At 30.9% G+C, this 15,130-nt stretch overlaps 1 protein-coding gene across 8 annotated transcripts in view; it reads right to left on the reverse strand.

Annotated features, from left to right (window-relative positions):
- Vps13 (vacuolar protein sorting 13C) overlaps window positions 1-15,130 on the reverse strand; it is a 334,969-nt gene that overhangs the window by 234,011 nt on the left and 85,828 nt on the right. For all 8 annotated transcript variants that reach the window (XM_085815349.1, XM_085815348.1, XM_085815353.1 and 5 more), the window contains 9 exons: window positions 14,688-14,796; window positions 14,281-14,368; window positions 14,050-14,167; window positions 12,497-12,644; window positions 3,773-3,955; window positions 2,523-2,679; window positions 2,308-2,390; window positions 1,187-1,439; window positions 968-1,084 (listed from right to left, as the gene is read on the reverse strand). In XM_085815349.1, coding sequence (XP_085671475.1) covers window positions 968-1,084; window positions 1,187-1,439; window positions 2,308-2,390; window positions 2,523-2,679; window positions 3,773-3,955; window positions 12,497-12,644; window positions 14,050-14,167; window positions 14,281-14,368; window positions 14,688-14,796 — 1,256 coding nt within the window. The remainder of the gene's footprint in view (window positions 1-967; window positions 1,085-1,186; window positions 1,440-2,307; window positions 2,391-2,522; window positions 2,680-3,772; window positions 3,956-12,496; window positions 12,645-14,049; window positions 14,168-14,280; window positions 14,369-14,687; window positions 14,797-15,130) is intronic.

The following is a 15,130-nucleotide window of genomic DNA, read 5'->3' on the forward strand; positions in this document are numbered from 1 at the left end:
AATTGGTTTAAAAATAGAGAGAAAGTAGAGGAATAAGCACAATATGAAATAGATATATATAACTGACAATTTTTGAAAATTTTCAAAAGCAATAATATATATCTTGTTCTCTAAGTTCTAAAGACTTTGCTTGAAATCATCAGATTTTATTCTAAGACAAATAATGCAATAGTTAGTTATTTAACAAATGGCAGTTAATTCTTAAGTTCTTTCTTCATTATCCCAATGCTCTTATAAAAGCCTTAGCATATTTAGAGGATAGTGTACATTTAATGACCAACAGCAATTTCTAGTTTTAGAGCATAACTTTGTTATAAATATTATGAACAGAATATGGAGTAAAGTTATAAATAGGTCACTAAAAATTCTTTTGAAATCTAAATTATATTTTATATTGATGAAGTGATGAACAGTAAATAAATGTACAAATGCATTTACAATTTACCTTGCAATACAAATTTAGCTAACTACAGGTAATACAATTACCTAATAATCTCTAAACAAATTATTAAAGGGTATTCAGTATGATGAAATACTTTAAACATCCTTATCTAATTCAAATGACTAGGGAAGCAGAAAACCATGAACATAACAATTACATTATAACTTGATAAAAAAGCTTAGCCCGGGTTTCCTAAATAGTTGTTTTCCAAATTTTTATTCTTAAACTATTAAAATTCTATATTATAAATTAGTATCTATTTGACTAAACATTTTGGCATTTATGCATATTATAATAGAGCTTACATCAGCTTTTTTATGCATTAAATAAACTCAGTATGGAGAATATATATATTGCATTGACATATTTTCCACAAAATGACTTTTTAAATTAGAAAATAACAGAAGATATTTAATACACTGAAACTTTAAGGATAGGGATAGTTCAATGTTGCACACTTTAATGTGAGATTCCCTTCCAAAATAAGTAAACACAGAAGAATTTTAAATTAAAAAGGAAACTTACCTTTGATAGATATGTCTGTAATCTCATATTTCTTGTTGCAAATAATCAGCCTTATTGATTCTAAAGAAGCATTAAGTTGGATATTGATGAGCTGTGAATCAACCTTTCTTTTACTTACTATAAACAAAGAAAGAAAATTTTGTTAGCATGGTATGAATAATAAAAGAATAAACTAAAACTTAATTGAGAACACATATTGTGCATGAAATTTTTATTTACCAAGTTTTGGCTTAACTTTCTCCTCACTGTGTGACTTCTTTTTTACAGGCTCTTTACCAAAACAAGGAGCTGGTGTTACAGTAGCAGGTTTCTCAGATAATGACTGCATACTTGAAAGAAGATTGTTAGAAAAATCCATGATGCTTAATATTGCTTCTTGATGTAGAATTATATCTATCTCTCGAAAATCAACTTTAATATTTTGCAAAATAGAATCATACATAGCTGCAAAATCAGGGGCTTTTTTATTCGCCTGCAAAAAAGCCATAATATAATTAAAAAACTCAAAACAATTCTTGATTCACTTAATTTTAAAAACATAATAATGGCAATAAATATCACATTAAAAATTAAGCATCTAAAAAAAAAGAGAACATTAAATGAAAAAACAAAATTCTTCCTACCAAATCTGATTCTTCTCTATCTTACTAATTTTGAAATTTCTCTGCAATTTTAATGAATAATACCTAGTAATGATACTGATGCATTTTCATAATGTTAGCTCATAATAATACTTCTGAATATTAAGACCTCAAACATCTTCAAAGAAAAATTGTCAAGTAATCAAATACATTCAGACATTAGTTATAGAGGCAGTAGGTTATATCGATGCACGAACGTGAAAAATGTACAGAGCAGGATTTCAATTTTGGTCCTCCCAAATACACATAAAGCATGCTTCCAGTTACACCACAAATCCATACAGAAAGGAGGGAGAAAATACCTTACGTACTTCCCCTTTTATAGGGCAACTGGGAATTAGGGGACCCAATTATCAAAACCTAGTGGTGACGAATTATCATCTACCACCTTTTAGTTCACGCATCACTCTAGAGTCATTTAGAGTTTTTCTATAGCAAGAAACTGAAGAAATCAACAATGCCCTTGCTGAGATTTGAACTTCAGACCTCCCAATTGCACATAGAGCATGCTCCAATTACATCACAAAGGTATGTGGAAAGGAGAGGAGAGAATACCTCAGTTAATAATATTAAAAAAACGTAAAAAAAAGATTAACATAAAATCAACTAGAAAACATAATACGTTTTTACACAAAACAAGCATGTTTCTTTCACAATAAAATTTTAAAAGAAAAGTATTCCGAAAAGAACTTCACGTACTGATAAGTATTTGAGTGAAAATAGGTTTTCATCAGATTCATTCAAAGTAGTTGAAATCATTTTCAAAGGTTCTCCTTTAGGACCTGAAATATCAAAATATTACAAAATAAGCAAGAAGCACAAAAGTAAGTAAAAAAGAAATAATTTTAAAAAGTGCTAGCCAATAATGACAGTAATTACCAGAAGTAAGAAAGAGATTTTACAAAGAAACTTACTTTGAAATTCTGAGTGTTCCAAAATTATACCACCCAAATAAATATCAGCTGTCATATCAAATGTCCGCATGCATACATTAGTTCCTAAATTATGAACTGCAAATTTTAACATCTTCACATCCTCCTTTTTGATTCTGCGAGACACAGCAAAGGAAAACTAAACAAATAAAACATATATCTCAATTATTTGAAACAGAATTTTAAAGCCAAAATCCCACTGCATCATATAAATTTAATTAGTCATTAAATTTATACGACATAATATGCATAAAATAAATTTACAAAGAAATATTTATGTAGTAGTATTTATTCACAGGTTAGTACATGAGTGCAAGTCAATCTAGTAGAACAATAACAATAAAATAAACAAACTTTATTTTTTAAGTCATGGATTTGGTTTGATTTATTTAATTACATCAAAGCACACTAGTACTATCTGCCTAAGGGGAAGGGATGCCTTCATGAAAAACTTTCTAAGGCAAACTGGCTCGTATACACATTACACATGGGGAAAACCACGAAAATGCTCATGCAACCAGCCCATTCGCGCATTTGAACCTCGGACCGAACTACTGGTGTTCAGCGACTTTACCGTTCGACCGCTGATCATGGAAAAGATTCTAAGCATATTCATTATTTTGTTTGTTTGTTGTCGTGTCCATGAAGTCAGTTAGTTGGTACCATGGGAGGCGCAGACTGCCTTAGGTATCTCGAGGCAATTTTCTTTTATTATTATTATTCTTTTTCTTAATGTCATACAATGAGAAACAAAATTATTGTTCAAGTGTTCTACAGCCTCAAAATTTTACAGACAATGAGCTCTTGTATACATACAAACTTTCTTAAAATTAAAACTTAACAATAAAAGTAATGCTGAAGAGAAATTATATTAATTTAAATTATTTTGATAACACAATACTTTCTTAAATTATAGTAATTTATTAAATTTTTCATAAAATATTATTTACAATGAACTATATTTTTATTGCTTCAGTAAAAGATAAATTTTTGCTTTTTTACTTAATATAGTATTTTAAAATGATGATGCTTACGTGTATATGTATGCTTATGCACACACATAAAGACAGCTTTCAATGACATTTATTAATTTATTTCAACTTAAATAATATACTTTAGCAACAACAAAATTAATGAAAAATTGTCAGAATCAGGCATTAATTAAACCTATACTGCTTAGTCTAACAGTAGACAATTATGAAGTTATTCAGATAATCAAAGTTGAGACTTACTTGTTCAATTTCAAATTTTAACTCCATACTTGTGCTTTGTATAGAAGTTTTTTCTTTAATAAATTCAGCTTCATCATCATCTTCATCACTCTCAGAAGAAATATTTTTGAAATTTTCTACAGCTTCTCGTTTAGCCTTTTGTACAGTTTTGTTGTTCACATAATCAGCACCTACAGCTGATGACTGGAAAAAAGTATACAACAAAACACAATATGAATGAGCAATAGGTAAATGCTTTTTATACTACAAAATACTTTTTTTTTTAAAAAAATGAAGTATCTATTGGAAAAACAATTCTTTACTCAAATTTACACAAGACAAACAGTAACTAAATGCTTGAATATGTTTTACAATTATACATTTTAAGATACATATATAATATCAATGTAAAAAATGCTATTACCGTAATTTCCGGAAGAAACGCCGCAGCGTTTACGTGTTTAAAACTTAAATTTTCAGCGGGTGCGGTGTTTAGGTGCACTAAAAATAAAATATTTCCTATGATGGTCATTGTACATAGTTTGGATGGCCTTGTCATTGTGCATAGACTGGTGCTGTTCCCACACAAAAGACCACTCAGTTGCTTTTTGCGAACATTATTTTGTTTACATTCTTTCCCTTGAATGGACCTACATGCCTTATACACCCTAAACGAGATCTCAGAACAATAACATTCTTCCCCCTTTCAAATGAACATTCTCATCAGTTTGAATAGTCTCTCTCCTCTGCCATTTGATGAATCTTCCAGGACCTATCCTCTCCCCACCCCTGCCTTTTCTGCAATTTTTTTCAAAGGCGTACACGACTCCACCTGCCTCGCAATAACAAACTCTGACGTATTTCCCCTTCAGCATGAATGGAATTTTCTTGGCATTCTGCCAAATACAGATCCCATCAGTTTGGGTACAAGTACTTGTTGGATAGTTTTTAATTAGGGAACGGAAAATTTTTGAAAATGTCTCTAAACGGCACAGAAGCTATACATTTCTTACCTTTAATTTATTTTTGAGTTATGGTTTCATTTCATGCATTTTTCTTAACTGGCATGTCATATATCAGGACTTAGGTTGAGTTTTTGCATTTATACGGCCCACGACGATGTCATGCGCAATTTAATCTATTGCAGCATTTACGCTGATGCGGCGTTTCTGTGTAATTTTAATTTTTTTCCCACCATTTTTCTCGAGTGCGGCGTTTACGCTGATGCGGCCTTTCTTCCAGAAATTACGGTAACTAAAATTCTGCATTATCCAAGATAAATCTGCAAAGGATAATGTGTTCATTCTTTAAGTCATAAAAACTTTTGGTACTTTTCTGTTTTGCCGGCGCAACCTATAAAGTCGCCAATAATGGTACAACTGTACAATATCCTCGTTAGTAACCTTTTACGTCTCATTTTCAAAACAAGTTGCAGCCATTTCTTGTCAGATTGATTGTTTCTTTCAATACTGGCATACAATTACATAGAATTTTTATCAGATAGTACAATTTTATGCCCTAAGGCCAATCGCGGTAATTAAGTCAATTAGGATGCAATCACACCGCTCACCCGAAGGCGAAAATATAGAAAATGCAAAGTCAAGGGTTAAATTCATCAATTCTAATGAGAATACACTAGCAAAGAAAAGCACTGTGGTTTTACATAATTTCTGAATAAGCTATTCGTATGAATTGAAATAATTCTTGCATTTAAACTTGTATTCCAAATTAAGATTTAACTTGAAATTAATGTAGATCATTACTGAGAGAATTAGATTCTTGTAGCATAGTTTACGTGAGATGAGATCATTTGGGGTCACATGATTTGAACTGGAGAATCAGCTTGTTGAACCACGGAAGCATAATAAATTCTTAAATTAATGTCTTTTTACAAATTTATTGTCTTTATTTATTGGCTTTTTACAAAATTTTAAATGTTATTAAAATGTTTATGCCTTCTAGAACTAACATTTGTTAAAATTTTTTATGTCTATACTGTACGTTGTCACCAATAAAATCTGCTTGGCGAGATTTGCGCCGGTGAAACGGAAAAGTACCAAACTTTTTATGAATAATTACATCAGGAACTGAATTAGTTTCAAGATGTGTATGAGGGCTGTCTGCTTGAATTCTATCTCACTTTGAGAAACATTTCTGAAAAGAAACCCCAAAGTTTTGTACTCCTTTTCCCTTAATGCTTATGTACTTTCACATCAACACACTTGAAGTGTGCCCATTCCGTAAAAACACTACAGAGTTGCCAACTCTCCCGATTTAGGCAGGAGACTCCCGATTTTCGACCGCTCTCCCGCCAACCCGATTTACAATATATTTCTCCCGACTTTTTCTTATTCTTAATATTTCTCACGATTTTTATGGAACTTGGCTTCATACTTCGTTATATGAACAAAAGAAAAAGTGATTTTGGACATCTGAAAGCAACTGAATTTTCTCTAGATTATATCTAAAATGAAACCTAAGATGAGAATTTCTGCTTTGTGATTGACAGCATGCGTATCCAGAAACGTCGTTCTCCAGTTGTCCAATGGGCATCGAGCTCCACTGCGTGTCATCTGGCATATATTAGCCAATGAGCACAAAGCAAGCTCAAGGCCGTTGGGCATTCTTTGGATGTTCTTTCGCTATTTCGTTCATCTTGTCCTGAGTTGTGTGAGTACACATGCCTTTAGGAAATAGTTTTAGAAATTATCGTCTTTTGATATGTCTGCGAGAAAGGTGAAATACTCGTGCACATTTCAAAAATTGTACACAGTTGACTTTCCTTCCATTATTTCTTCAAGGAAATGTAATAAATTTGCGATGTGTACCATCTGCCGTTGCGATTTTTCGATTTCGCATGGTGGAAGGGCAGATGTTCTCAAACATGTGCATACACAAAAACACAAGGACAACATGAGTTGTTTTGAAAAAAACGAAAAATTAAATTTTTCTTCGGAAACAAAAGACCAAAAAGTGATTAATGCAGAATGTCTGTTCTCTGCCTTTTTACTGGAGCACAACCTGCCACTGAACGCATCGGATCACGCTGCAGCTTTATTTAGAAAAATGTTTCCCGATAGTGAAATCGCTAAGAAATACTCAAGTGCAAGGACCAAAACAGGTGCAATTGTTAAAGAAATGGGTTTGAAAAATAAATCTTCAGTTATTGATTGCATTAAAACAGCTCCGTTCTGCCTCTCTACGAATGGAAGCAATAATACCAATTCAAAACTGTATCCAATTGTTGTTTCTTTTTTTAATCCAGAGTCTTCAGAAATTGAGTGCAGTTTACTTTCTCTCCCCACTTTAGAAGGACATTCGACAGGCTTTAATATAGCACAGCTAATTATTAAAACTTTAAAAGAAAATGCATTGGATAATTGCTTAGCACTTGGTGCCGATAATGCACCAGTAATGGTAGGCTTGAAGACTGGTGTTGCAGGCATCTTAAGAAAGGCAAATTCAGATTTGCAGATTATGAGGTGCACCTGTCACCTCTTAAATTTAGCAGCTGAAAAAGGGGCAGCTTCTTTACCATTAAATATGGATGAATACATTGTTGATATTTATTATTATCTTGAAAGGAGTTCTAAAAGAAAGGAAGAATTGAAACAGTTCCAACAGCTGCATAATACTGAAATAAGAAAAATTTTGAAACATGTGTGTACATGCTGGCTGTCTTTAAAGAAATGCTTATCTAGAATCCTCGATCAATGGAACCCACTTCTTGCATTTTTTAAAGAAGAAGTAAATGCTTCGAGAGTTAAGATAAAAGGCTCTATTGAAAGTTATAAAGCACCTAAAGTAAATGGAGATGTAGTTACTACTTCTATTGTTAAAAATAGGTTTGAGAAAAATAAAGTAATTTCTGCATCATTCAGCAATTCAACTGGCAGTTCTCAAAATAATACTGCAAAATATAAGCGTAAAGCTGATACAAATTTCTCTCAAAATAAAAAAATTGCTCAGCACACGAAACATTTTCCGATTATTGTAAGTTTATCTTGTGAAGAATGAATATTTATGTTTTTTTATTTCAGACCTTAACAAAGCTTTTTGCTTTTTTTTACAATTTTTTTTACAAAAATAAGTTTTATCTTCATGTTAGAAGTTACTTCTGTCGAGTATGTGATTACACACTACATAAATTTCCAGTCAACGATGAAGTGATTTTGCATGCTAAAGTTGCTGATGTTTCTGCTCTAGCAAATGCATCTTTTTCTGATATAAGGCACTTTTTGAACAGATTTCCTGTGTTACTTCGTTTAGTCATGAAAGATGACGATATTGATGTTGCTACTAATATACTGCAGTTGCAATTTTGCAGTTTACAATTAGAAAACTTGGATGAAGTTATAAATCAGCTAGGATTGACATCCAGTGGAGTTTAATTGTAAAATTGAAAGGTGCTGATGGAATTTTAAAATAGTGAACTCTCTAGAATTATGTTGGCCATCTTGACAGTTCCCCATAGTAATGCAGAGTGTGAGAGGATTTTCAGTGTTGTTGCGAAAACGAGGACTAAATTTAGATCTAATATTAGTGATGACACATTAGAAAAACTTTTATTAGCGAAAGCAGGCCTACGTGGCAATTGCTATGAACAAAATAATGAAGTTCCTTTCTTAACGAAAGCAAAATCTGCCACTGTCCATAACATTTGTATGAAAACTGATTAAAGTGTATTTTTTTTTTTTTTTAATGATGCAAGTAATAAAAATTTTTTTTATGTCTAAGGTATTTTTGTTTTGCTTGCATTTAAGACTTAGTAACTATTTAAAGTTAATTCACTATTAAAAACTATATTTTTATCATTTAAAAAGTATTTTTAACATTGTGAAAGATCTCCTGATTGCTTAAAAAAAATCTCCTGATTTTTGAGTGTCATAGGTTGGCAAGTACGACACTATAACCACAACTATATCTGCCTTAATTAAGATTTAGTATTGAGCTCAACAACAAGGATATAGCTACAAGAATTTCAAAGCATCAAACTCAATGAAAACAATGTTACTTTTGAATGAACATTACCAAAATCAGAACTGGACTGAGACAGACTAGCACACTAGTCTTTTTTGGGGGGAGGGAAGAGGCACTGTAATATACATTTCAGATAGTCAATAAGCCTCTCACTTGAACAATACATTCAGCAAGAAAACATGTTAAAACATCCTTAAATAAGAAATTTGAAACTATCAAAAGATCCTGCTGGAAAGAATTTTTTTTAACAGATTAGATTCTGGCAATGTGACAAAAAACCTCAACCGGATTAACTCCTTCTTAGTCGGAATTTGCATTTTTGACCCCCAAAAAGCAATTTTTTTTAATTGCTGAAAATTAATATATGTTTTATCCTAAATTCGAAAAAGCAAAATATTTTTATTTTTGACAGTAAGCAGTTTTTGATGGACTTAAAGGTGGTCAAATAAGTGATATCCCATCCACTGATTGCCAGTTTTCCCTGCAATGCACCCAAGTTTTAAATTTTTAAAAAATTCAATGTGATACCATGTTTATTAACTTTACTTTTTGATGTGTTTAATATAAATATCTACATAAAAATAATTATTAAAATTACATAAGAAATGTTTTAGAAAATTATTTTCCAATCTTATCGCTAAAACAGCTTTACAACCTGCCTTCTTTATCACAGCATAAAAAACACATTTATCACAAAAACAAAATCAATTACTTAATAAATTTTTTTTTGGCTTACTTTATCAAAAAAAAAAAAATACTGGCTATGAATATAAAAAATATCTTAAATGGTTTTTAGTTGAAATTCTAACATACATTCAATAACAGATATACAAGGTGGGAAATCTCACTGTGAAAATTGTGAAGAAACTAGGATTAGTGGTGCTATCACTTAGCAATATTCAGAAATACAAAACTAATAGTGGAATTTAAAGCACCATATGAGTAGCAATGAGTTCAATTTTTTCAACGACCTAGAAAGGTTTAAAGAACAAAATCCAGCAACACTATATTAAATAAAATATTTCCAGGAATGTTGATCATATAACAGTCATCTATTATATTATTAATCATTTATATATTTAAGATTTTCTAAGCTTCTGTTTTCATTCAATTAAGTCAAGCCCAAATAGAACCTGTTTATTTGAAATGGCAGAACAATGTACCTAGCAATCTTCCATCTTACTTTTGATAAGCTAAGTTATTCACAAGTGACAAGATCAGCATCATAGTAAAGCACTGCATATCAGTCTGCATTTTGCTACTAATTCTGTGAAAGGGAGGTACACGAAAAACTGCCTGTTGCTTCTAGTCTCTTTTTACTTGACAATTTTTAATGAAATACATGTACAGAAATATAGCAGAAATAAAAAATAAAAAAAAATAAAAAAAAAAAAAAAAGTTCATCATACTGACAGTCTAAATGTCATTAAAAAACAAGATTTCAAATCACTGCTCAAAAGCGACATGATTGTGCACGATCTGCATATTGTCTACTCTGTAATGACAATCAGAACAAGGCTGCACCCTGCGGGGTTTGAACCACAGTTCTCTTGATTGTAAATTACAAGCGATACCACTGTGCTGCTATATGGGCTTATGATTTCGTCCGAAAGATAACCTTTTCTCTTTCGTTCAAGTTTCATAACGTCACAGTTTCAGAAATCGTGACGAAACAAATGTGCATTTTCAGTGTTACGTCTTAGCATTCATATCCACACGGTGTCTTTTTGTACTAAATCGACTATGCTCTACAACTATGTAATTCACATTTTCTTCCTATCTCATATCGTTTTCAAGATAGGGAGGCTAACTCTGCTGTTTTTCACCAGGTGGTGCTGTAAGCTATCTCATCTAGTAGTGCATAGCCACTTTAATATACCAAGACACCAATTTTATGACTATAACTGTAGCCGTTCAGCAGTTAAGCAGGTGGTACCGGACTTTAGTGGGCACCCTGCATATATATATATATACATTCCTTTCTATGTATCACTATCTGATTTGAAATCAATTGAACTTTTAAATTTTTCCCTCATAAAAAAAACCTTCTAAACAATTTCGGCAATAATTTTCCATCCAAAACATTTTCCATCTTTTTGTAAAGGAAAGCCTCTCTTTCAAGATGAATGAAACTACTTAAAATTGCCATTGTTGACAACAGTACGGAACCTTTTAAAAAGGGGAAAGCACAACGGAAAAAAAAAAACATCCTTTTAAGGATCTTACAGGAGTGAAATCCCCCAGTTCCAAAGGTTAACTTCAGTACGAAACAAACTAAACATATTAGCATGTAATTACAATCAGAGACAGATTTAGACTTGATAAGGCCATATTTGAGATATGGAGCTCTTCATAAGTCTGTTAAATATATTTTAATACTAATTATACTAAATTTTAATTTTCTGCGGGGGGTTCCAAGAAAGTGGGAGCCCTAAGCTATAGCTTGCTTGTGCAGCTTAAATGTAAATCCGACAGTGATTACAATAATACATACTTTTATTCTTAAAATTAATACATGCAGCAGTTGCACAATGAATGATGAACCAGAAAAATAAATCAAAATATGTACTGTAGTTTATTTATATACGAGATGATTCAAAAGCATGTGGCAAAAACATAGACAGAACTGAAATAAGCAAATCTTGTAAAGGCATGTGTTTGCAGAAATAATGGGTGCATTGAAGCGATGCAGAGCACTGTTGAGTGGTAAATAAAAAAGTGCTGGCATAGATTTTTATTTACTGTACAAATTTCAAGTGATATGCATCTCTACTTGAATGCACAGCTTGCTGACATACATCTTATCTATGGGGCTGTGGACAGTAATGGAGGAGATACTCAGAAATCATTCTCTGTACCTCTTTTGAACAGTTACTCCAATTTATGCAAGTCAGTAAGCTTTGCATTTGTGTAGTCATGCCTATCACTCAAAACTGGCATGGAGAATGGTAATTGATGCCAGTAGAATGCTTTTACCTACTGATCAACTCTACCCTGTAACAACACAATGCATCATTTTCACACACACATTCCATTATAAAGTCTGCTGATTCCAGGCCACTCTACCCATATACCATCTTAACATATTTCCCAGACACTTTTTAATCACCTAGTATTTAAATTCAAATCCTAAATGGCAAAATTATACTTTTCTGTAAACACAGCTTTATATATAGATAATAAAATGTGAAATAACAAATTTTCTATTATTTAAGTCCAATATTTACAAATTTTGTTCACATATTTCAATATCTTTAAGAATGGAATATTTTCTCTTTTTTCAAAACAAACAAGTCCTTCATAATAGGATTTAAAGTAAAATGCTTCATCCAAACTTGATAGAAAGTTCAAAAACATACAATTAATGACAGAAAACATGCATAATTTTAAATAAAATGCACCATCTAAATTTACAGTAAATGTAGTAATACAAGATGCACTTTATAGTGACTGCATCTTTTTTTCCAAAATTATCCAACATGAAGCTATGCTACTTGTGCTTTGAAGTCTTCATAAAATATTAAACATGCAAAGTTATAAAATGATGTTTAGAAACGATACTGCAACATCCATACCAATAAAATACCAATTTTTATCTAAAATGGTTGCAGCCATTTATTTCTCTCTCAGAAATAGCATCCATTCTTATTACTTCAAATAATTGAGATGCTACTGTATTTCAAACTTGACTATGTTACTTTAAGCATTTAACATCACAAAAGATTTTTTTTATTATTTCCCTGCATATTTAAATAAAAACCTTACCAAAGCTTGAGGAGCTGATGATGCTTCTTGTACATTACCATTACTACTTTCTGGAAGTGGTATGCTTGTGGCAATCTTTAACAACTCTGATATCTGATAATCAGAAATGTCAAGATCTAGTAGTGGAAGAACTCCAACAAGTTTCATCCTAAAATATAAATTTATCTAGATTTCAAAATAACCAGAATATGCAACAACAAGTTAACCAGAATATGCAAAAAATCTCAATAAAAAAATAATTTTTTCCAGAAATTAATTCAAAGTATTAAGCAACAATTAAAATTAGTGCTACAGAACAAGCCTTTGCATTTCCATATGAGACCTATGAGGATATAATGTATTATTAAAATAACTTAAGTAATATGCTATGCTGGTAATTTTAAGTTCATTTGACCTTTCTTTTCATCAACTAAATCTCAATACTTCAAATGGTCTCAAATACAGAAATTCATGCACATAGAATTCAGAAAACAACAAAGTTATACAATAAAAACTTTTTAAAAAAAGTTAGCTTTTTATATATTACACATGTGCATATATAAACAGAAACACATTGAGAAAGAAACATAGTTAGTAATTTAGTTAGTTAATTATTAGCAAATTAAAATAAATAAAAATAGAAAAGATGAGGCTTACTGATTTATATAGAAATTTTTCCATTATATACAATAATTTAATTACAAAAATGAATGCTTAAAATGAATATTCTAAAAGAAAAAAGTGGAGAAGGGAATAAAAATAGCATAGCTACTTGAGATGACAAAAGTTTAGGGGGATATTTGAAATAATTTGACAAAAATATATTGAAACTGCATAAATCTTATAGTGCTTATTGATTTCAGTTGCTCACAGAAAAGATTTGGCATATTTAGTGTGCAAATTCAGAGCATGATTTTAATCCAAGTGGTCACCTAAGAACTGAACAGTACATGGTTAGATACCAGTTGAAGGTGCTACTAATTGCTTCAGGATCTACAACGAACATTAGTAACTACAAATGCACTTTTAATGCATTAAGGTTTCCTTTTAACCCACCAGGACTTATATATATGCACCTCAACATTCTAGAGCCCATATTGCTCTAAAAAATATCGAAAATCATATGAATGACTCTTTGTGCAACAGACTCACTTAAGCTACAGCTGCACCTCCAAAATATACTGCACATTAGACTGGCTTATACAATGATTTTACTTGCTTGTATAAAAGATATGGCCTATTTAAGTTAGTAAAATACTCACTAGAAACACACTAGGTCTACAATTTGATATCAGCCAATGAAAATAGCATTTCCAACTTTTATTAATAGACAGCACCACCACTCCACCAATAATTAAATATATTTAGATAATTAATAATTGTGAACTGTTGCACTGATAATAAAGATTTATCTATACTAAAATGTTTTGTTAAACTCGAAATATTCAGATCTTTGAAATTTACATTTCCCTTGACAATCATTTGAAATACTGATTAAACTAATTATGATTGCATACCAAATTAATCATGAAAATTAATTTGTTACATTACACCAAATTATGTAAAATACTTACTGTGGCATCCTAGGATCAACAGTAACTATAGATTTGTGAAAATCAATATTAATAGATAAAGGATAAAGTAAATGTCGGGGATCATGTAACTGCCCAATAGCATCTTTCCAATTCTCATCTGAAAAGAACTGTATATCAACAAAAACACAAAATAAAAGCATATAGAAAGCATCAGAAAAATTCAAGTGTGCTTTAAATAATGCAATTAAAGCACTCGAATGAATTTTTTACCTGGAGCTGCAAGTAGTATTTCAACATTCCTTACTCCTATTTCAAATTTGTCATATGCTTTATCAATCATTGTGGACAAGACTTCTTCCTAAATTAATAACACATTTAAACACTCTATTTAAATATGTGCCTTTGTTCCATGAAGAACAAAACTCACACACAAACCATAAAAATATTTGAAGATATTTCACTAAATCAAATGTAATATTTTGCCAAGTATGTCACGAATTAGACATAATGTAATAAAGGTTTTTCTAAACTATTTTAGAAAAATTCTGCAATAGAGAAAATTTATTTTAATAATCTTGTTTTAAATGAAAATTATACTAAATACATATAATATCAATTGAACAAAAATAGAAAATTACTTCAACACTCATTTACACATTTAATTGTGTTCAATTTACCTCTGTACTCCCAGCTTTAACGAGACTTTTCACAGTGGGAGAAGTAGGATCTCTTTTATGACTATCCATTTTAAAGTTGCCAAGACTGACAACAATTAGGTAAGAGTTCCTACAAAAAAATATATATCTGAATTAAAAATTTGTCTATAATTATACCGTAAGAAAAACTTCAACAAGAAAAAAGAAATTTGCAATGGATTAAGATATAAGTACTTGAATATAAAAATAAACAAACATGAGATAAAAATAAAAATTAAAAGAAAATCCATCTTTTTAAATGCAGCAAAATTTGTCAACTAAATTACAACAGTTTCAAAACTTAAGCAACAGGGTTCTTTTTGCCATAACTCCATGAGAAATCTTCCGAGAGACATGGAATTCAGAAATGAGAGACTGCATTTTGTATTTAAATGATGATGAAAGCATAGTTGCACAAAAATGAT

The sequence above is a fragment of the Stegodyphus dumicola genome, chromosome 4, assembly GCF_044657685.1.
Source record: "Stegodyphus dumicola isolate Sdum_Otavi_A_Nest chromosome 4, ASM4465768v1".
Lineage (NCBI taxonomy): Eukaryota > Metazoa > Arthropoda > Arachnida > Araneae > Eresidae > Stegodyphus > Stegodyphus dumicola.